This window comes from Acipenser ruthenus, chromosome 31 (assembly GCF_902713425.1).
Source record: "Acipenser ruthenus chromosome 31, fAciRut3.2 maternal haplotype, whole genome shotgun sequence".
Lineage (NCBI taxonomy): Eukaryota > Metazoa > Chordata > Actinopteri > Acipenseriformes > Acipenseridae > Acipenser > Acipenser ruthenus.
Window position 1 is genome coordinate 9,597,397 of NC_081219.1, and position 24,127 is coordinate 9,621,523.

At 37.5% G+C, this 24,127-nt stretch overlaps 1 protein-coding gene across 6 annotated transcripts in view; it reads right to left on the minus strand.

The window, feature by feature from the left end:
- Positions 1-2,773: 2,773 nt before the first annotated feature.
- LOC117396908 (calmodulin-regulated spectrin-associated protein 1) overlaps positions 2,774-24,127 on the minus strand; it is a 35,402-nt gene continuing 14,048 nt past the window's right edge. The window contains exons 4-20 of one of the 6 annotated variants that reach the window (XM_059005734.1): positions 18,602-18,763; positions 18,047-18,127; positions 17,518-17,550; positions 16,035-16,176; positions 15,605-15,744; positions 15,408-15,504; positions 14,991-15,177; positions 14,147-14,235; positions 13,637-13,721; positions 10,806-13,257; positions 9,816-9,952; positions 9,439-9,647; positions 8,213-8,272; positions 6,295-6,397; positions 5,624-5,739; positions 5,278-5,396; positions 2,774-4,982 (exon numbers count right to left, since the gene is read on the minus strand). In XM_059005734.1, coding sequence (XP_058861717.1) covers positions 4,686-4,982; positions 5,278-5,396; positions 5,624-5,739; positions 6,295-6,397; positions 8,213-8,272; positions 9,439-9,647; positions 9,816-9,952; positions 10,806-13,257; positions 13,637-13,721; positions 14,147-14,235; positions 14,991-15,177; positions 15,408-15,504; positions 15,605-15,744; positions 16,035-16,176; positions 17,518-17,550; positions 18,047-18,127; positions 18,602-18,763 — 4,509 coding nt within the window. In that variant the 3' untranslated portion in view covers positions 2,774-4,685. Of the gene's footprint in view, positions 4,983-5,277; positions 5,397-5,623; positions 5,740-6,294; positions 6,398-8,212; positions 8,273-9,438; positions 9,648-9,815; positions 9,953-10,805; positions 13,258-13,636; positions 13,722-14,146; positions 14,239-14,990; positions 15,178-15,407; positions 15,505-15,604; positions 15,745-16,034; positions 16,177-17,517; positions 17,551-18,046; positions 18,128-18,601; positions 18,764-24,127 lie in introns of all 6 variants that reach the window. The other 5 variants (XM_059005733.1, XM_059005739.1, XM_059005737.1 and 2 more) reach the window with 5 other exon arrangements.

The window sequence follows — 24,127 nt, forward strand, 5'->3', positions numbered from 1 at the left end:
TTTTCCCCAGTACTTACAAGCTTAATATGAACATAAATTATTAAATGTAATAAGACTATTGATTTTTTTTTAATCAAATATATAAATAAAATTAAATGTAATAACTAATAAATGTGATTGCGAAAAACTTTTAACTGTAGCAAATCTTATTGATCTGGTACCAACAGTCACATTTCAAACTTTCATTTAGACAAAGGAGCAATAAATTTGAGAAAATGTACTACGTACTAATGTACTACTATCATTTACAGTCCATGGACGGTGGTTTAATGAGACGTTTCAATGACGTTTTTTACCTGTCCCAACTTGCAGACTGGTTTTGCCTAGTAATGCATTGTTTTTTGTTTGTTTTTTTAGTTAAGTATGTTTTTAATAGTAATCCACCTATATGTATTTAACATCTTGTTAATAACGACGACTCTTTAAATAAATACATAAATAAACCGAAGCCTAAATAAGATAACATTTTAGCATACATTTTTTTTCTATAAAAGGTGGTATTTCTTGTCATCTGCGACCTGAAGTTAATCATCAACACATCTATATTTCTGCAAGAGTCAAACAGTTTCAAGAGTGATAAAATGTTCCCTGCTGGTTTACACCTTCCAAATGAGCTGAATTGAAGATGGAATAGTTTCATTCAATTACTAAGTGCACGTACTTGCTTGAAACATCTGAGGAAGAAAAAAAGAGCTGCTGTCGACTAAATTATATATAGAGAGAGAGAGAGAGAGAGAGAGAGAGAGAGAGAGAGAGAGAGAGAGAGAGAGAGAGAGAGAGAGAGAGAGAGAGAGAGAGAGAGAGAAATATCAAGTGGGCCAAGTGTATAGTCAACACCACAGCAACGAATATAATCTCTGATAAAGAGCAGCTACTTAGAAATTCTTACGTCTTCCTATACCCATGAAGAAAACAATAACCAGATTCCATTAAATTATAATTTCCAAAATTCACATCAATTAGCATTCAATTAACTGATGTGTACTGAACACAGTAATGCCGTGATCACATTATGTTCCCCAAGCTTGCTTTTTGCCAGGGCCAAAATGTGGCACTTACATCAGCTAGATAAACCACAGGGTGGGAAGATATACACCAAGCCAATCAACTTTATGCCAGCCCCATACAATGCCTAAAGTATTCTTCAATTCCTGTGCCTGTTTGTCTAAAAATCTGTAGGTTATGAATAATGTATAATCTCTTTATGGCTCGTTTTGCCCAATTTATTTCACTTTAACTGTGAGAAACACATTTTAAAATGAGAGCAATAGGATAGACATCCTAAATGTAATTTTAAAATGAGAGCAATAGGATAGACATCCCAAATGTAACACAAGGCATTATATTTCCTTTATGTTAGAAAATGTACATTTTAACTGGCCATCAGAAATGATAATAAAATACTTTCCAAACTACTATACTACGGGTCAATACAAGGCAAAGTTTAGCTTGCAAAATTAACAGATACTATTAGAAAGGTATATTCTCAAACAATATAAAAATGTGGTATAGTGCTGCTTGGCAGCATAATGAAATGTGAACTGCCACTAGGGGGCAGACATGTAAAAGGTATCAGAATGGTAAAACAGACTGGTTACTAAAAAAAAAACACAATTAGCAGTAAACTATATCTCAGTTGCTAAATACAGTATTAGAATTGTGTGGTCTTTTAATTATGAAACCAAGCAAAGATAATACATATGAACTAGTGTTATTTGCAAACTAATTGTAAGTGAAAATGGTAAACTTTAGTAAACAAACCTCAGACAGCTCACACTGTTACTCAAGCATGTTAACTGAGTATCATTAAAAGTGTCAAAATGAGTGCAAACAACATAAGCAATATTTCACAAACAGCGAGCAGAATACTAGCACGTGTCGCTTCTCTTTCAGGATGCATTTCTAAGATTCTGTTTTAACTGCTGTGCAGGCTTAGGATACATAGTCATATAAAAACAGTAGGATCTGACCAATCAAATTCCTTTAAATACAATTCATTGCTTTGGATCAGCAGTTGAGAGAGCGAGTTACAGCCGAGAGGAAGTTTATATGATGAAAATAGACATTCAGGTATGAGAACAGAGGGTACACCCCCTTCTGCACAATGCTAGTCTTGTTTGAATTCGTCAAAAGGCATGTGCTATACAAGGTATAAAAAACATCTGCATCAGCCTTTGGACCGGTCTGAAGCAGAATGCCACAGGTGACACACTCTCACAATGGAATAGTCATCTCATCACTACAAATGCCACCCTAGGTAAGGGCATCTGCTAAGAAATAAATAATAATCCTTTTTCTCCCTGGTTGATGAGCAGAAACTGAAATATCAAAACAGGTCAGTACTGGTAAGAGCGTTGCTGGATCGAGTTTGAGAATTTGGTGAAAAGAGCCTTCTAGGATTGCACAGTTGTCAAGAAGAATGGCCAGGCTTGTACACGCAATGGTCAAGCCAGAAAGTGTAAAAGCTGTAAATTGCTGTAGTTAAGATTTATTTTATTTTCATATTTACTCTACACTTACTACAGCCAAACTAATATCTCAAACTATAACCAATAGTTACAGGGACCGATCAAGTCTCAGGAGTTATGCAGCGTTGTGTTCTCATTTCATTACAAGTCGTTTGGTTAGTGGTTCTAGAGTGTGCTGTACTTGGTATATATACACTGCAGGTAAGATTCTAACAAGCTTTTATTATTAAAATGTGAAATGTTACAAAACAAATAAGTGAATAAAAATAAGTGTAAAAAATGGATAGAAATAAAACAAACAAATATTGGGGCAATGGTAAACAAAGAGTTTACTGGTAATATTTATTAAATTGCAGTGCTTCTCTTTAAAATAAATATATGGTATAATAATAATATCAAACATACAACAAACAAACAAAAAAAAGCATGAGCATGAAAAGCATGGTATTTGTAACAGAAAAGTACCCTAATGTGATAAAATTGAATACCAATCTTTAGTAATCATAAATCAGAAGTTATTTACAGAACAGCTATCCAAAACATATATACAAAATGCAGCAACTTATATTCAATGAAGTATTCTAAAGCCTTTTTTTTTTTCCTACGATTTGGAAAAAAGATATAACAAAGGAAGACCTTCAGCTTGCTGTAGTTACTGTTATCCTACCTGCTTTTTGGTAATACATACAGCTTAGTTTGGAACAAACAAAGTCTTGGGTTTGTAAATAAGACTGTTGATGGTTTTCCACCCTTTTAAAATACCAAAATATACACATTCTGTCTCCCAAATGCAAGCCTTATGTTGATCAGCAAGCAAGGATAATGTGCAACACTTAATCCATTTTGATCTTGAGGCAAAACATGAAACTGATTTAACCTTAATGCGTCACACACGTCACCTTTGAGAACTGTAAATAATTAGACAACAATCAAAGATTATGCTATTATGAATATATTAAATACTGTCACCCAAAAAGTTAACAGGCACACTCTTCATTACAGAGCATGCTGCTCACTCGGAATAGAAAAAAAATAGACAGAGAACCTATGATTACAATTGCATAATAAAAAAAAACATTAAAACTGTGATCTGAGAGTGCAGCTTCATAGATGAATACCGTGCCCGGTGCAGAAATACCTCTAACAAAAAGTTCTTATTGTAACAAATAACATAACACCTGTTTTTACCCTTTAGACAAGGGATCTCCAACCCAGGTCCTGGAGGGCCGGTGTCCCTCCTGGTTTTTGTTCCAACGGTACCCTAAATTGCTTAATTGGTCCAATTAATTAATTTAGTGTACAGTTAGAACAAAAACCAGGAGAGACACCGGCCCTCCAGGTCCAGGGTTGGAGATACCTGCTTTAGACCATACATGGGTTTATAAAGTAAAAATAAAGGTTTGTACCAATTTACCTGTCAAAGGTTTCAGCTTCCACCACCCCCTCTTATTAAGGAGCTTTTTTCTTTTTATTATATTCCCATGATTCTGTGCAACCAGTGCTTTGATCTTGAATACAATAAACCAGTCTTCTATATTAAAAGCAAATACAACTAGACAAACAGTAACACAGTAAATGAATGCCTATAGTGGATTTCTCAGGGTTTTTTCTCTTTAAAATAGTAAAATGTTTCCGAGCAGCATGTTTTGAGAGAAGTTGGGAGACACATTGGTGGTATATTATCTGATGATTTGCATTATGTGATGTCAGTATTATATCGTAAAGAACAAGTGTAGTGTTTTCGCTCCAGCCATTAAAAGGAATCTATGTCCACTCCATAGTTTCCTGGTTCAGGGTAGAGGATACAGAATCCCTGATTCAAGTTTCCTGCCTCCAAAGATTTTCCTGTCGCTTCAAGAGTGGATCCGCAAATAAATACACTCCACAACTAGTGCCAAACAATACTTCAAGTAAAAAGAAATCCACTGGTTAGAAAATGTGCCACATGCAGAGTCCATTTTGTTTAAAAAACCTGAACAGACAGCACCAAGATCCAGCTTACTTCTGTTTCTCCAAAGACAATTTGAGATACCAAAATAATACTCTTTCACAACAATAAGAATCTCAGGTTCCCTCACAGCATTTACTGTGTCCCATTTGTAAGTTAGATCTGAAAACCAAGCAGTCTTTTAAAGTTTCTACTGGAAAATATATACTGCTGATGTCGACGCGTTCTGTCCAGGACGAAAGCAAATAGTTTCCCTCCAGAATCATCCTTCATTTCCCAGATTTCTTTGGCACAGACGGTCGCTTGACTTGCCATAGATGGTTGTGAATGGTGAGAGCATCCACACTGACGGACACGGTCTTGGCAGGGATCACGTTAAACTGTTTCCGGTCAGAGCTGTATTTGTAAAGCTTGTCGATCATTTTCTTGCTGATGCTCTTTGGCCCAGTGCCTGTCACCTTGTGGATCTCTTCAGTATCAGGGAAGTAGGAATAAAGTGAACGGAACATACAGCCAGCATCGCGGAAGAGGATCATTAGGTGATTGGATTCGCACTTCTCAATTACCTGAAAAGAGAAATACAACTTTATTACCTTAAATGTTAAGAAAACATCTTCTTTGTAACACGTACAAATATTCTACTAAAATTATAACAATTCCATATCCATATACAAACTAACGGCAACTTTGCTGTACTAGTTTATTCTCAATCCATTATGCTTTAATACAATTGTATTTATTTACTGTTTTACAGCAGCAAAACTGGATTGAGCTGCAATGAGTATTTCTTATAGGTCACATAACAGATTTGCAGTTAGTTTTCTGAGTTTACACTGTAAAGTTCCAATATGAAATCCATACCTCCAAAATTGAATTCTTGTGTGGTTCATTGACTTTTCCAGCTAAGCAGCAATGTGAAATAGCATTGTGGATAATTGTTTTGTTTGATTTTGCACTGGGTTCCTTGAATAATTTTGGCCCTGCACAAAAAAAAGTTTAAATTAGCTCTAATTAACTGAACAGCATCTCAAAATAGCCATCTAACATGATCTTAATTTTACTAAGAGTAGTTCTGTCATTTTTTATAAATAATGGAACAACAACTTGAAAAACCATTACAGTATATACTATACTTGGCAAATATAAATATTTAAAGAATTAACTGCTAATCAATAAATCAAAGCACTTGAAGAAAATGGGTTTGTACCAGTGTATTCAGCCACAGATGCAACTGAGGATGCTGTCGATGCATTCTCCCAGTCTCGCTCAGTGTTTCTGCTGGCATTTCTGCTCAGCCCAGGGAATGATTCCACGGACTCCCCCCTACAAGCAAAAGTAACAGTTATAGGTTTTAGCTTGTGAAGAAATGCTATTTATCTGATTGAGTTGTGATTTATTGGTCGTTGTTGCATCTCTAGGACTATTTGTTGTATTTACTTGAAACTTCAAAAGGCATAAGCGACAGCATTGGGGAATTTGTCAAGTTACTTTGACTTCACCTCCTATCCAATAGGGCTGGAAACAATTTTACTGACCCTTTGTATAGAGATGTGCCAATTAGACTTTAGAGATAATCATAAGTGGTCATCTTTATATGTACATGAGGATGGGCCGACAGAACTCTTGACAGTACACAGAGTATAAAACATACTTTTCAATTATTCCCAAAAAACAAGAAACCAGCCAACTTCAAACCTTGATAGAAAAAAAACCCTGCAAACTGGGATGAGTGTAAGGAAGTGCAAAACATACAGTTAAGTTGGAGCACACACGTTTCCCCAATCTCACTATGGAAAGATTACATCAATGTGAAATGTATACTTCAGGATTTGCAGCTAATTTCAGACAGTAGAAAATGTACTCAAAACAAAAACTTACCGCTGAGATGCAGCCCCACCAGAGTGAACACTCTCAGCTTCAGTGGTAGCTGCTGAAGCCAAAGACAGACTGGAGCCAGACTGGGCACTGCTCAAGTTATCAGCTGAAAAAGGAGCAACGTTTAAGCAGTTGGAAAGATCAAGACATTTCTCAAACAGCATGTCTGACAAAGCACATATTGCAAAAGGTAAACGGATCAAGATCATGTACAAAAGAAAAAAAATGTGACAGGAATTTCTTCGTAGATGTTTAATTGCATAACAAAGTTACTCACATAGTGTTGCAGAGTGTCTGCAGAAATTATTTTACAATAAAGAAATTACTAGGGATACACTGATAAAGACTTTCAGGGCAGATACCGATAGCCGATAGTCATCTACCCATATTGGCCGATACCGATAATAATAGATAGTACAGGTAAGCTATTGTACTACTAGAACAAGGCAAAAGGCCTGTATGTAAACTGTTTTATAATTATAAATGTTAAAAAATGAACAGATATCGTTTACATGTATTTATGACAAAAATGAACAGGTTTTGTTTACTAGTTGCATTTACTTCAGAAAATGAATCCAAAGAATAAAGTTGTATTATATTGTGTGCTTGTAGCAATTTATACATTTATTTTACAACACAGGTCACACAAAAATAACACTTTGCATTTATACTAATAAAAACACTTCTGTAGAGTGTGACATTAACTTTTATAGCCACTTGCTGTCAATCACCTATACTGTACAATAGAAAAGAAATGTAGCCTACACAATGTCAACTACAAAAACGTTAAATTCATGCATACACTGCTTAAATGCAGCACAAACCCCCCCCCCCCCCCCCCCAAAAAAAACCAAAACAACTCGTCAAATATTAAAATTTCTGGTTACAAAATTCAATCAAACTCAAAAAAACAATGCAGATTAAGCAAGATAAACACAAATTACAAAATGCCATTTTTAAGTACATTGTGTAATAATAATAATAATAATAATAATAATAATAATAATAATAATAATAATAATAATAATAATAATAATGTAACGACCTGACAGTCTGCACTAAGAGGCCTTGTTTTGCTGTTCGGACGCAGAGTGTTGAGCAGCACGGGGCAGGCGAACACTCAAGTCTTAAACATTCGAAGAAGAGAGCTTGCTTGCTTTTTTTTTTTTTTGTATCAGAATAATATTCTACTCGCAGTTCATCGTTGGATTTAATGTAGCATCAAGTCTGTTCTGCTGCACACAGCTCACTATCCTATTGTTGTCTTCAGATATGTAAAAAAATAAAATAAAAATCCGGTTGATCGCACGTTGCACAGCACTGGGAAAATGACTGTCTCAGTGTTCTTGCATCATTAGTATAGTAAGCACGCCTGACCAAACATTCAGTTGTGCGCTGGAAGAAATTCAAGCACGAATATCGGTGCACATTAAAATCAGCTAAAATAACAAAAACTACCGATCGTTTTTTTTTTTCCTTATATCGGTACCATGCCAATAGGCTACTGATTACTGGTGCACCTCTAGAAATTACTTTTGTAAATTCCCAGAATATTATTTCTGTTATTAATGTATGAACAGGGATATTACAGTTTATTTTGCATTTAAAAAGAACAAAAAACATCCTTCTTTAATTTTGTAGTTAGAAACAGTCCCCCATCTACAACACAGTTTGTTTTGTGTGATTTTCTCTCTCCTCATTTCAGTTGGGGGTCCCTATTCAATATCACTTTTGAAAGAGATGCCCAGACAAGTGTGAGAACCTCTGCATGCAAAAGTCAATACGTATGTGCTACAGCGTGGCCTGATTTTCACATTTCAGTCTGTGTATTTATAGATGGCAAGAATGTATTAACCCTTTGCATCCAACACCATTTTTTCATTTATGACCAATGGTACCAGTACTTGAAAATATCATTCACCTCCCCAAATGTCACCGGGACTCCGGCAGGCAGTCGGGATTTGTTTTCTGCGAGGTATTCCTGTGTATAAGATAAAAGGAAAACTGAACACAATTCTGAATCTACTTTACAAACAGTGGGACTGAAACAAAAAGTGCCCTTCCAGCTCCAGTGGGAACTTTAAACCAATACATTGTTCCAAAGAAAACAAACAAGGCATGCCATGAATATACATATCCCCATGCCAAGGATATAATCATACAGGTAGCTGTACCATCACATACATCCATAGCATGTTAAATATCATACTGAATGTCTATGCAGACATTCTCCCCCTAAACACTCCTACTTTATCACACTCCTGTGATAAAGTAGGTCAGAAATACCCATGCAAGTTTTCATCAATCTTGGGCAAGCAGTTCTGAAAATACAGCATTCATTAGTCCAGAAGCCTCAAACCATGCAAAAGTGGGATGAAGAGAGGATGTGTGACGCAAGGAAAGCAAAGTTTGTTATAGTTATCGTAACAGTTTTAAATAAATGTTTAGATGCATTTTCAATGTGTAGCAGAAACTAATAGCCAGTGTGTAGATGGTTACTGCAGGCTTGCGTGGCTTGCTTGTGTTCACTATTCCTTGGATGATGTGTTAGTTAGAAACAAGTTCCAGAAGAATACAAGGATGAAAACTTCTATGTACGTCTGACATAAATAAACACGAACGGTAGTAACGTACATCTCACCACAGCTCTAAATACAAAAAATCAGAGCATTCATAACAAAGATCCCCATGACAGGTTTCTCCATAGATCTCCTGACGGATATCCAATTGTGATAAATTGTAGGTAGAACATTTGTTTAAGTTGTTTTCTAGATCCAAGTAAAGGTGTAACATACGTACGTCTAGTATCTGCTTATACGTCCAAGATTCTAATATTCACAACAACAAAAAAAAGTCCCCAAAAAATGCTGTGTCATCACAATTATAACTCCATGCATACATTTTAAAACACAAATACACCACCTCCTTTTAAAATTAAATGGTAGGATGCAAAGGGTTAGTAACAACACTAATGCCATGTTATTACTTTTAGATCTACTGGAGGAGAAAACAGTGAGCTCAGGGAGTGTATTTTTTGCAACAGCCCAGATAATCCTGTCAATTGCTCTCGATGAAAGTGAGTGAATTTGAACAAACATCAAGAACAAAACTTTTCAGCCTTTTCAGATCTTAAAACGCAATGCTTACGGGTAGAAGAGCACTTGGACGGAGTATCGCTGTAGGTTTCTTCCCGGTGGACAGATTTGGGCCTCTGCTTCTTGGGTTTTGTTTTGAGTTTCCCCTGTCCCTGCTCCTCAATTATCTCCTGTTGTTTCCGTCGCAGGTACTCCTGTTTGATTAGCTCTCTCCGGGCCTTCTCCTCTTCCTTACGAATTCGGTCTTCCTCTGCTTTGCGCCTTGAAAAAACAATAGTAGTGTTAAAAAGCTAATAAGCTTAACAAATCCTATCACCTAATCTGATTTAACTTTTATTTACACTTGTATGCACAATGAATGCTGTAGCTCAGATTCAAGTTTATTGGGTTATTTTTTGTTGAAAAATAGATTAGGAAGGCATCCAATACCTCGCCTCCTCGCGTTTCTGTTCAATCTCTGCCTCGAGCAGATGCTTTCTCAGACGAGCCTCCTCAGCCTTACGCTGCTGTTTCAGGAGGAAGGCAGCACGTTTTTTTGCCAGCTCATCTTCAGCTTTCTGCTCGTCCTGCAATTCAAAAGTTACATTTTAAGCACACATTTTTATACAGACAATTCCATTCATCAACCCTGTTTAACACCTCACAAAAATACTTTGTCTTTCAACACAGTAGGAAAAATAACTACTAAAACGCAGTTGTTAACTGGTCCTAGTCTTAGACATGTAAGACAGATATATTTACTATTTAACTGGTTATCTTTTTGCTAACTGATGGAAAAAAAAATAATAAAAAATGTGTTTCGATGCCTAAACCTTATCCCCTATTTCATCAACTGATTTTAGCATTTTTGTTCTGTTTGGTCATCTGAAAGACAATAGATTAATCTTATACTCCTTTTCCATTGGCACATCCGACCTGTGAGGGCTCTCGATGCTCTCGCGCATCTTTTTTTTTTTTTTTTTTTTTTTTTTTTTAATAGAGTTATGACACCCAAACAAAAAACTAGAAAAAACAACAACTATCCTTAAACAGGATATCTTTGGCAAATCATGTTTTTATAACCTTCTTTTTTCCGCTTCAAGTCAACTAACTGAACTTTAGTAAGTCGATATAAATCAGTAAAATGTGTGGATTATAAAGACATTCCTAAATATATTTACAAAATATAGCAATAAAAGATACAGTTGTACCATTGGTCTATTAATTTTTTAACACCATTTGTTTGCGCATCTTTTAGCAAACTGAGTTAATTAATAACAATAATTAATAATAACAACTGTCTTTCGTTGCGTGAGACAGTCAGTAGCACGGCTCGGCTGTGTAGTGGAAAAACAACCCAGGCTCCCCTTAACCGCACCGTGATCCTCACACATCAGATGAGGAACAGAAAATAGCATATAAAGCATAGAAATACTTTACCTTAAAGAAGAATCCCAAAACAGACTTCTGGTCTCCCTCGCCCAACGTGTCTGCTGATGTGTCCTGAATTTCAAAGCTCCCTTCTTCAGTCGGTGCCTTCAAGTCAGAAAGATCCACTTCAATGAGTTGAGTTTTACTTTTCGATGACTCTTCAAAAGGAATGTTCTCCTTCCCAGAACCATCAGAAGAGTTTAACTCTGCTTCTTTTAGGTGATTAGCTTGACATTCATTATACTCTTGCTCTGAAACATTGTTAGTATCTTTAGAAGTAGAAAGTACAAACGTCCGCTGGTTGGCCTCCTCATGCAGCCTGAAGCTTGACGAAGACCTTGGCGAGCCCTTTTCTAAAGTACCACTTCTTGATTCCACAGGAATACCGCTGATAGGACTTGCATCTTCTGGCTCAGCTTTAGCTGTTCTGTTACCTGGGAACGGTCTTAAATGAGGAAGAGTTTCTATGCTTTGAGTTGGTGTGATAATACGAGGGGCACTCTGCTGTTTTTCTTTTGACAATTTTAGGTCTGTCGGCTTTGAACGTGGACTCCGGCCCAGACCAAAACGAGGCGGTTTACGGACTGTCCCATTTCCCGTTGGTGAAAGTGGTTCCACAAAATGCACAGCTGGCCTGATTTTTTGCTCAGGTGGGTTACTTTTACCATTGGGGGATGTTGTGGTAGGAGACTGAACATTTTGTTTCATCAGTAGATCCTGCTGTAGGGAAAGCTGCATCATTTGCTGTTGAATGGTGCTTATAGCATTATTCAACATGTCAATTGAGCGGTTGCATTCATTCACGTCAATTTCAGAACCACTGTCATCCAACAAGATTGTGGAATTTAACTTATTGTCTGTATCCAGCACAGTAGGCGGCGTTGGAGATTCTCTCGCCCATTTCACTGTACTTCTGCTTTCCTGCATATCCTTTTCTTTGGGCACTTCTTGGGGATGGTGAAGGCTGTTGTTTGAGGAAACTTCTTCAGCTCTAGACTGTTGCGCAGACAAAATAAAGCTTTCCCCATTGACCTTTGGGTCCTCTTTCGAAAGGTAATCTGGTTTTAAGGGCTGAGGAATACTTTCAGTTTTCCCTTTCTTCACAACATGCAAAAAGGCTGCTTTGCCCAACTTTAGCCTTTGTCTTGCAGACAAGGCTTCCATTTTCTTTTTCTGGGTCTCTATCGCTCTTCTTTTCTCCTCCAACTGCATGTGAAGCTGTACTAGCTCGGAAGCTAGAACGTGGACATTGTCTTTGCTCTGCCTGGTAGGGCTCTGATCTCGTTTCTGTCTCCATGTGGTCAAGGGTACAGGACCACATTCGGAGCCATCTGGGGTAGTCTTTTGTGAGCTACTTGTGCTCGACTTAGCCTCATGGCTGTTAATTCTTTGAAGTTTACGCTCTGCAAAGCTTGTCATCTTGATGCTCCCGCTTGCCATGGATACACTACTGGCCTGGGAGATGGTACTGAGGCAAGGACTTGAGCGGCCACTTCCTCCGTCTTTGTCCTCATGTTCCTTTACCTTCATATCTTCTTGTAACTTTGCCGATTCTTCTTCACCAAAGTATTTCCTTCTAACCGGCTGGATCTCATTAGCTACCTCCAAGTCCTGATCAACTTCATCCATATCAAGAACTTCTGAATCCGAGTCTTGCCTCACTTCCCATGTAGATTCAGGCATACACAATGGGCTACCACTTCCAATGCTTTCTGTAGCTTTTTCTTCAGATTCAGAACAATGAAGGAAGAATCCTCCACTCTGCTCCCCAGGTGCAGGATCAACACTGCTTGTGGCCAGCGGTCTAAAAGGCCCAAATGCACTCTCCATTGGGAGTTGCACAGATTCTGTAAGAGTTGAGTCTGTAACGTTGGTAAAGTCAGAGCTGGAAATAGGTGTGAAAGTACGGTTTAGATCTGGATCTGCACTATTCATAACTTTTGTTCGTGTCGAAGGCAAATTTCCATCAACCAGCCTCTTGGAAGCGGCGCCCTTGTGTCTCCCTTCTCCACTTTCCTGCTCTTTGTTGACATTCACAGACTTCTCTTTTGCTGGTTTTAAGGCCGCAGGCATCAATGGTTCCAAGAAAAAGGAACTAGGTTGTGAGGAACTTTCATCCTGTACCCTAGGTGACCTGGCTGTCGTGGCCCTTGATGAGATGCTCTGCAGCTCAAGGTCCCCTTGGTATGGAAGACGGTTGTTTATTCTCTCCTCAGATCTTATGATAGCTATGAGTTCTTCTTCCTCCTCATCCTCTATACTGACATTCCTAAGCAAGCCTTGTCCATTGACCTTTCTGAGGCCAGTTTGTGGCTGATGTTTCGGTGTTAGGTTGATCACGTTGGAAGCCAGGCTATCTTTGCTGATTGACCTGGCGAGACTGACATTGTCACCAGAGGCGATATCTATGTCACTGTCGGTTGCATAATGAAGAGCATATGGTGTAGGTTGGGAGGCAGGTCTATAAAGAAAATGACAGAAAAACACTCAGTGAGAATTAAAAGGTCGGACTTGGATTTAATTGTGCAAATTTAAATCTAAAGCTATATCCTATAAAACCTGTTGATATTGTATTAAAGCTTACCATACAGTGTCAATTTAGTTTAATTACTACCAGCATAAATTACATATGCACAAAAAAACTCAAAGAATGGCACATATCAGTACTTCACAGCAGTTTGCCAAACATGCCTTCTTTAAAATAGGAATATAAACTAAACAGGGCACAACAATACTGTTATAGACTCTTCTTCAGCGAGCAAAAGGTTGCCATTGTTCAAATTTGGCACACACAGCTTTCACTGTGTGCCAAGACAATTAATAGAAGGCTGGCACTGTACCTCTGTTTCTTCTCTGGCCATGCTACCACTGAACCCCTTGGCTGTCCATCATCTCGAGTGAGCGAGTTGGAACGATGGCGAAGACCTAATTTAAACAAAGGGGGAAAAAAAACAAAAAACAGCTGTCTCAAAAAGAGTCTAAAAAGTCAGGGTCTAACAATACCAGACTTAGCAAAGCTTGGATTTAAATTAGTGCACCATTACACTGGATGCATTATTATGAGAACATTTTAACAGCTATTACAATTGATTACAATATCTAATGATTTCTTCCTCCTAGTGTACATGCTTCACCTACCCATTACTAATACTGCAGGTGGCAGCAAAAGCAGGTACTGTTGCATAGAGTAATGTTCTGCAGAGGCATCATAGATGATGTATTTTAAATATGGTAAATGTGAATACTTTGATTTAACAAGACACACATCTATGAGGCATAGATCAAGGCTGCATTAAGCACCAAACCCTGTATCAATCTTGGAAGGACTGATGTGTCAGCTTAGAGCTTACCTGGACTATCCTCTCCCTGCAAGGATTTCTGTTGCTTCTGCCTTAGAGGTAGCAATGGATGCGACAGACTATATGATGGACTTCCCTTACTACTGAAAATAAAAAAAGAAAGATTTTATATTTTATCTTCTTAACATTGAGAAATACATACAATTAGTATACCAGTGCTAACAAACAAGACATATACACACTTTAATATATGTTTATATTGGGGAGAAACACACATACTGACCAAGATTGGATTTACACTAAAAAAAATGTTAATTTTGAAAAACCAGATGTGAAGGGAAATAATCCACAACACAACTTACAAGAAACTATATGTGTTAAAAATAAATAGAACATAGCCCTGTTTACACTATCTGTTCAAAAGTTTACAACTTATACTTCCGCTACTATGCAAAGGGTTTTGTTTTTCTAATAGCTGTAATGATGTAAAAAGAATTGGAGCCAATTTGGTAAGAATTTCATGCATAACTATTATAAAAGCCTGCTGATCTGCTGGTTTGGTATTTGGTGCCCACAAATTAAGGCCAGTTATCAGATGTAAATTACAGTATAAAATAAAAAAAATCCTGGTAAAATGATCACGAAAGGCTTTTAGAAGCAAACATGACAAGATTTTACTCCTATTATTTTCATCAAATACTTTTGTACATCATCCATACAAACTACTAAATGGCAGAAACAAACAAAAAAAACATTCAAGGAGATTCAAGGCACAGCTGTTTCCCTGCCGCTAATATTTTCTATGGAAAATGTATCAATGTTGATTAAGCAGAGTGCACCAAAAGATCACCATTTACCAAACAGTGGAGTTGCACTGAAACAAGGACAGACTTACAGCAACTCAGACTCTTCAGGGTGCAGGTAGTACCTGCTACTGACTTCGGGGCTGCTCTGAATTGGAGGCAGCAGTGGTGTTTCTGCTGGACTGGCCATGCCGGCCGGGCTCACCATGAAACTGCGTTTGGTTGCGTTTGAGATGGGAACAGGAGGACGGGTACTCTTTGACTGCTGCATTGCTCTCGCTGTTCCAGGAAATACAATGGACAGTGTCAACTCTAAAAAATGTAAATGATCCAAAACAACGCTAAAACTAGAAACACATAGTAGGGAAGATTAAAATATATAACAGGGTACTACTTGAAACCGGTGGCTCGAAATCATCGGTGGCACAAAGCATTTCAAATATGCAACACCCCTATTTGATCTCTGGTATCACCTAGCTAGCATAATCCCAAAGCTTGGTTAATCTTACCATCTTTAATTTCTTGAAAGTCCCTTGGCTGCACAAAGTCAGGCTTGACAATTTCAAACCACCAGAACAGTTCAGCAATGAAGACCATAACATTATGCTAAAAGAAACAAGATCAAAATATGTTAGATATTCTGAAGATCTTAACATTTACATCAAATACTGGAAATAAACGGGAATTGATAACTTCAATCCCTTACCTTCAGCCCTAAAGGAGCATACAACATATCCTCTGTAGTGAGATAAAAACCTTTGTTGAGATACTCATTAGCAAACTCTTTCAGCAGCTGAATATTGTATAGGCTGTCTGCTATAGAGGTCACTTCCTTCAAACATATATCTGAAAAAAAAAGAAAACAAGTGACATTAAGATTACATGGAAAGCAGACAGAAGTGGTTTAGAAACATTCAGCAATGTACAAAAACAGCAATAAGCAAAAAGGTAGTCCTACATTTGTTTGCAAACAATATATAGTAGACACCAGTTGGACAACAAATTCTGCTATGTGAAGCACACGCATTTATGCATATGGTTATAAAAATGAATATCCTGAAATCCACAAAAAGACTTGATTCCAGTCTCATTACAATGGCTTCTAAACAGGGTCTGTAAGGAGGTTAAACCCGTACCATCGAGTTTCATGAGTTCAGGACAGTAGTAGTGTATAACAGCTAAAAGCGCAGCACCATCACACACGTCCTTCACAAGGTCTTCTAGTAAAGGAAAGTATGGTAACTGCCTGCTGGAAAGTTGGTCCCTCCGATAACGCACCTTAAAAGAGGATTGAGAATCAGGAAAAAAGGCCTACGTTGTTTGTACTGTATGTAATTAATTATTTAGACTATACACACATGTTTTGGTTTTATGAAGACAATGGGAACCTAGATGACATTCATTATTGCATAGTATCTGTAGATGATTGTCTGGTGTTGGTCGCTGCCAAATGCAACTAAGTGTTGGCTAAATGCTTTAAAGATCAGCTTTTAGTCAACAAGATGAAATTACAGGCTGAAGGGTTAATTATAAAACAATACTTATTAACCCTTCCTTTCCTCAAGTGACAGATTTTGTTTTATTACAAGTTTAAAACAGTCTAAACCCTTCACATGATTGGGCTACCTGCTGTGCTGGGGTTTATGACAAGTGCATTACAACCTGGGACACAAGAGAGACTAAATAATGTCCAATACATTCAACTAACCAGCATAGTGAAAAACCCTCAATTGGTATGCCTGGGGATAAGCTAGGGTAAACTCAGAGCACATTGCAACTCAGTAGCATAACATAGATTTGAAAATAAGGGTCCGATTTTTTTTAATTGTATATACCAAGAAGAAAAAACTAGGCAACTACTTTTGTTTCTACCGGTTAAATATGGAGCATACTGTACCACACAAGCATATTCCAATGGCTCCAACATGCAATGAGCTAGGGCATGCATTAAATCAGGCTAACAGAGACAGGGGAAATAATGAGAGACAGACAGTGTAGTCAGTGTTTTAGAGTTATAAATGGTTACAACAAACTAGGTTTGATATTGGGGATGGGAGAAACACATAGAAAGCAACAAAGTGATTTAAATTCATCTGTCCTTATACTGTACAAAGCCCGCAACCAACTGTTCTTGGAATATGTAATAGCTTTTGCTGAAAGTATGCATTGTTTGAATGTGTGACAAATATTCTTGTGACTTCCCACTTTATTCAGTTCGACACAATGTAAAAAAGATTGATCAGGCAGCTGAATGCAACAGCAGGACAAATGAAAAGACAGAAGGGCTGTCTTTTCTGAATGCAGTGGCTCATACAATATTACAGTATTTAAAATCATGGCATAATGAACAACTATGTTTGACTTCCAATATATTCCATAATAAAAAACTTTCACAAGTCACTTCCAGATTGAAAACGTCACAATATGAATTTGACAAATTGCACCCTGATGTAATTTGACACAAGGTTTATACAATTACGGGTTATTCTCTACCACTTGAAAGCTACTGTGAGCATGCAGGAAATTTTCAAATGTCCTGCATGCAACATGTTGGAAATCTAAGTACACTGGTGGAAACTGCCTTGAAAACACAGGAAAAAGATCTAGTAGTAAACTTACAGGTACTAGTTTCCAATACCATTTGGAAGGAGACTATCCAAGTAGCAGGGAAAGGAGTTAGGAAAAGGAAACAAACAGGAAAAGCAGCAGAAAAAGTCAGATGCATTCGACGGGACCATACAACACTACAGTACCAGGTTAAAAAAATGTACTATATGAACCTAAAAAGGGTTAATCATCCAGTAATAAACATGAATAATCCACTGGATTGAATCTGAAATGGATTGTCAATTACAGATCTGGGTCAAAGTCAAGAACATGCACATCATTAATATGTTAGGTTATATGAATATTTTAGGTATAGTTGGGGAGGTCACATGCTATTAAAATGATTTCTCTGGAAGGTTTTGTGATTAAAACAAAGCACATGTGTCAATGATAGAAACTCTGTTTTCAGTCTTGTTTTCATTAAACTAAAGTTACTACAAAGAAAACAATTAAAGTAAAAGGAGATTTAAAGCGCATGTCTCGAGTGATGATTGTACAAATAGTCAAATCCTCTGGGTGGATTCCTCAACCCTCTCCTTACTTTTTGATGACTTGGAGACTCCAGAAGCTGCTGTTTCAGTTTTAGTTCTTTCTCAGTGATTTCTCTCATTTTCAGGTTTACCTAAATCAGATAAAATAGTAAGCCTGTTACCCTCCATTATATCTGTTAGTGATTTGTGAATTCTGGAAGACAGCTGTGTAAAATCTTCCATATAACAGTGAGCCTTTACAAAGAAAAATAAACAATTCAGTGTTACTACTATATTTTCAAGGAGACCCATTTTTAACAGCCAAGTAGAAATAAACTATGAGGAGCACTTAACAAAATGATCAATGACCAAATAAGAGACATTTGATTCATAAAACCCGATGCATGTGCTGTGAGAATGATTGTGAAACAGGTAGAAAATCGGGAGCAAAGAGCATGCTAACTGCTAGAATATTTTGTGAAACTACCACACGGAGTGGTCACGCCTGGGGTCAGAAACCTCTGTAATTCATCATCAATATTCCCAAGTGGAATTTTACTCTAAACAGAACTCTATACCATTACTCAAAATCACAAGCTTGAATGAGATGAAGGGAATATTTTTACCTTATTTATCCAGAAGACCATTGCATCCTCAAGGTCAAAAGGAAGCTCCTTCGAGGCACTAAATGTTGAGAAACGTTTAACACTGGCGACAACCTTTTCAATGCTGATCATTTCCACTGTGTAGGCCATCATTAGGGCATCAATCATTGGCATGTGAGCACTCTGAAGAGACAGGATTACAAACATTACTGGTTAAAACACAAATCACTCTGTTGCAACAACAATCTATCAGCCAATCTTCATACTGAAAAAATGACCCTGCTTCTGAGTCTTCAGACAATTGAATGCCATTTTGATGTGGTAATATACATTTGAAAGATTTCTCTTGCTGGGAATTGCAATTCCGTGAAACATTTTCAAAAGGAGATCTGTAATCCTAAGGTTCACTATGCTTCATTTACAAATAAAACGAATGCATACTGACAGAACACAAAGTGTTACATCGTACCAAAACTGATTTTATGTAAAAGAAAGAAAAGCAACATTCAGAGCTGAAGTCTTTGTGTTGGTCCTTGATGTAGAACATTCCTTGCACAATATTACTCAATACAATAGAACATCCTGAATGTAATATTACATACTAGAAAAGCAACTAATCCACACATTGGAGTGTGAATAAAGGCCTTGCAATGTGCTAGGCATAAACTTTCATACTGAAAAAAATACAAAGGGTAATTTGGCAAAAAATAAATATTCAGGGTATTTTTTTACTAAATTCGGTCACCCTGTCAACTGGATTTCATATAACATGTCGTCCACGGGTGAAGCGAACATTTAATCAATGCATTTTTAAATGCTAAAATTAGTATTCTTTCAGAAACTGAGATTTTCACAGAGAATTGGATATTAGTATTACACGCCACTGGTTCTAATTCATGGAAATTGTGAAATCCATGCTTACTGTGATAAAATACAGCCTTAGTGATACAACTGCACAAATAACAGAGGTCGCGCTAGCTTTTCTGTTCATGGGTTCCTTTAACACACATGCCCAAAATTTTCAAATGGTGGAAATAGAGTTTAGTTTGAGCAGGGCAATTACAGTCCCTCTGACTAGCCAATCAAAACCATCACCACATATTTCAGAAGCCAAAGTAGGTGCTTGCATGCACATCTCATTACCCCTTTCCTAGCTGGAAAACACTGTCAGATTTAAAACAACTGGTAGTCAGAAGGCATCTGGAAAGCTCTTGTAGGCACAGACTACAAAGAACATCCTGCCTGCCCTGCTGCACGTTCATATCTTCCTCAATCTACAGTGTGTGTTTGGCCTCCTATTGAAAACAACTGCTCATATTTTGGAATGTTTAAGAAACATAAGCAACTGATATTGTAGAGTTACCAAATACACCGGGAATGTCTGAAGCAGAAGCTTAGCCTTAGCTAAAAGTAAAATCCTCTGTTTATTAAACATTCACATAACATATTACTGTAAAACTGTATTCAGATAAAGTGTGGATACAGTACTGTAAAGAAAGAATATAATGCTTTTCTGCAGTTAATAAGCGATTAGGCCACTATTGTACCCATGTTTAATATGTTGAGCAGAGTTGAGTTGTGTGATGTCAGTGAACGGTGACAGTGAAAACAACGCCCTGTTAAAAGCACACCAGACAAACTGGTCCACCAATGTCAGTAATCACAATGCCTTCATTATATTTCTGCAGAAAGGTTCAATTGAATAGAAACAAACACTTAAAAAGATGTTTAAGCATTTAACAAAAGCAGTCATTATTATTATTATTATTATTAATTTCTTAGCAGACGCCCTTATCCAGGGCGACTTACAATTGTTACAAGATATCACATTATTTTTACATACAATTACCCATTTTACAGTTGGGTTTTTACTGGAGCAATCTAGGTAAAGTACCTTGCTCAAGGGTACAGCAGCAGTGTCCCCACTGGGGATTGAACCCACAACCCTCCGGTCAAGAGTTCAGAGCCCTAACCACTACTCCACACTGCTGCCCTTACCATTACCTGGAGTATCAATTTACAAGAACTCACAATCTCTTAGGCACAATGTCATATGCACTTACTGTACAGTAGACATGTAGTTTTAGAATGTACACAATATGTTTCACATAGGATTTCCGACATTGGAAGTGAAAAACCCTCCCACTGGTAATCAGTGTAATGTACAGTAGGTGAGAAGCTACTGGGTCAGAGATTGTATCCATGGCAGCAGCTACTGTAGGCTATGTAAGAGTATTAAACCCAACAGCAACCACTAAATTCATTAAAGCTTTAGTAGCTTCTGTGGTTATTGTTTTGTAAGCCTGGGACTGATTTGCCCTGATAGACCCTAATGGAATTCCCAATGTCCCAATATGTGGGCGATTTAGACAAACAGAGTCCTGCTATTGTACTGTTGTTTTTACCATAATAAAAGGGGGGAAAGCCCATGCATTAAACATACACTTAAAAGCCTAATTCCATAGTGAAAGTGAAAATAACATCTCAAGCAATGACAAACCAACAACCCACTTCAGGGTCCCCTGGCGTTGTTTTACCCAAAAATGTCAATACCATCACATAAGCACACGCTGGGTGCTCTAATCAAATCCAGATCTCATTTTCTTTATTTAAAAAAAAAAAAAAAAAAAGAATGTTGGAATACAAAGGAATAGCTTACTGTAGATGAACAGCTGCACAATTAATTACTTTAATTTCTGCACGTGAGCATTTTTTCTTCTTAGTACCAGAAATCTTGCAGCCCAAATTGTAAAGCAAAGCCTTCTAAATTGACTCAGTTGTTTCCATTACTAAACCCCCCCCCCCCCCCCAATTCCTAACTCCCACTGGCTCACTATGTACTGCACACAAAATACTCTCAGGTTATCACATGCCAATTTGAATTAGAAAACGAATTAAGAAAAAGATGCATGTCAGCAGGAGAGTAATTCTGTACCACACCCAGTATCTTTTGAAACAGGCAGGGCAAACCAAAAGTCATTGTGTGAGAATGACAAAGGCCAAATAGGGCTGCAAAAGCAGTCAACTCCCTGGCTGCTCATCCAAAAGGCCAGTGCCCTCTGCACAATTCCAGGCTTATAATACATCAGACAGGCTCTACCCATCTGTTCAGTCACATCACAGGGGGTCGAAACTACACAGCACAGACCACCTGTTATTTACATGCTTCAGTCCCAGTTTCACTAACAAGAGTCTAGACTAACCAGTGAGCTCAGAAATGTACCCTCCACTGTTCTTAATCAGCAGCCACAAATGTTCACTTTTTTGGTGACCAATTCATTCAGGTATCACTGCAACATGGAATAAAATGAAATGGAGTGCTCCCTCGTTATCAGGTGGCTTTCATTAGGCAGTATGACCTTGGCCCCCATTTGCCCCATAATGTAAAATACACTAGCTCTTGTATTCTTTTAACACAATTCTTTTGATTGGCCTATCTAAGCCTTATAAAGATTGAGCACTATTACACTGGTAAATTCAACAATACAGTTGATAAAGAGAAAATTGTAGGTCCTACTGTATACAGTATTCTCAAAAAAGACCTGGATTGTAAATTAAATAATTGACATATACTTGTTCCACATTTTCCTTTCCCCAGTCAAAGATACTGTAGCTATACAGTTTAATGCGGAGTAACACGCTGTCCTATATCATGACCAAGCCTTGTGACACACTAAACACAAGCACAGCCAAGGATCAATAATCAACTCTCAATCTCCCTTGGCAACCACTGACCTCATCCAGTAGAGCATCACCACTCCTTCTGAGAACCACAAACTGCTCACACCTCTGCTTCTAGCTCATGGCGTATACTGTATTTCACTAAAGGGAGCCAGGATCCGCACTTACAACCTTCTGACTGAACAGGGATGAACATCAGCAAGTTCAGCTACTGTGTCAGTTTGCCAATATCAATGCATTTTTTCAGTGTATTGTAAGCCATGCATATCCTGATGTAACTATCACTATTATCTGCTGTATTATTGAATTGTGGTTTGTCACACTTGAACAAAAATTATTGTATTTCTTGCTCTTATTGTATTACTTGTATTGTAACACTTGAAATGTTTTTGCTTGCGATTGTAAGTCGCCCTGGATAAGGGTGTCTGCTAAGAAATAAATAATAATAATAATAATAATAATAATAATAAAAAGTTCCAAAAATGCCAAGAAAAAAGAAAGCGTCTGTCGACTTAGTAAGTTGGTCGACCTGCAGCTATTAAACACGTGTGCAGGTCTAGACAAGGAGTCTACAAGATGTTGGACGATCGTCCTACCACTGGTACCAAAAATAATGTATGTACAAAAGCCTCAAAAAAAGGGCCTTAGTAAAGCCAATCCAGTACGGCCTGAATTGGATTGTGTTCCAGTGACAGGGGAGAAGTCACTAAAGTAGTATTTAAACACTTCCTTTATCCCTTTGGGTCAAATGATTTGGGACCCGCCATCTTTGTACTACCCATCCCCATCAGAGAAGAACCGATTGTAGGAAGACACACATCACTTAACAAAAAATAGTAATCCACCTTCACATGTACCATACCACACTGTACTGCCCATTATTGCCATAAAATGTGGTTTGACAGTCATCATCCCTAAATAATCTGTCAAAAGGAAAGCAGGGGACTATTCAAATAGCCAGGGTTTAACATGAAAGTAAAAGCCATTGCACACTGGATCCATTCCGTCATTTAGCATCCGTCACCCGAAAAAGTCGTGTGTCAATCCACTGCACACTAGATGCGTTAATATCGTACTTCACAGCACTGGTGTGCAGTGGAGGCTTTGTAATAAATATACCTAGTTTCAGTATTTTAATAACAAATAAATACAATTCTGTCGTACATAACTTTGAACACAAAAAAAAAAAAAAGTTAAATGTAGTATAAACTTAATGATCAGCAAACGCTGATGGAAGTTAAAACGTTTGCTAATTATTACTTTAATCTACTACTTTAATAATAAAAACATGATATTACACAACACAGTTGTCATAGCATCAGAAACCATATGACCAATATTTCATTTTTTAAACACTCGCTCCTGTAATAAATATATCTAAATGTTGGGAAGCTAGTAATGACCTACTGAAAATACTTCACAACAATTATCTTCTACTACTCTCTGTGTATGGAGCCAGAAATTCCATCACTTTCATGTACTGCCCCTCTTCCCTGACCGCTCTTGGTTGCCCTGTCACGCTTCTTTCTCTGATATGTGTCTCACAGGTTAGGCCATTGTTTCTTTACTTCCTCAACTACAATTGAAATAAAAAGTATATGCTTGTAATAATAACCTATACTGCAAAAAATCCATGTGTTTATGTATGCTATCAGTTCATAATTTCATGTTTTATAACACATATCATTAACGCCCAAGTCCGCGGCAATGTCTTTCCATGTGTTTTCTTTTTCAAAGTCTTTGTAATCTTTGTTGGATTTATCATAAAGTAATTTTTGTTTGGCAACAAACACGATTAGATTTTACATTTTGTTCAGGGAACTGCAAGAATCCATGTGTCTTCCCAGTCGTTTTTCATTGGTCAAT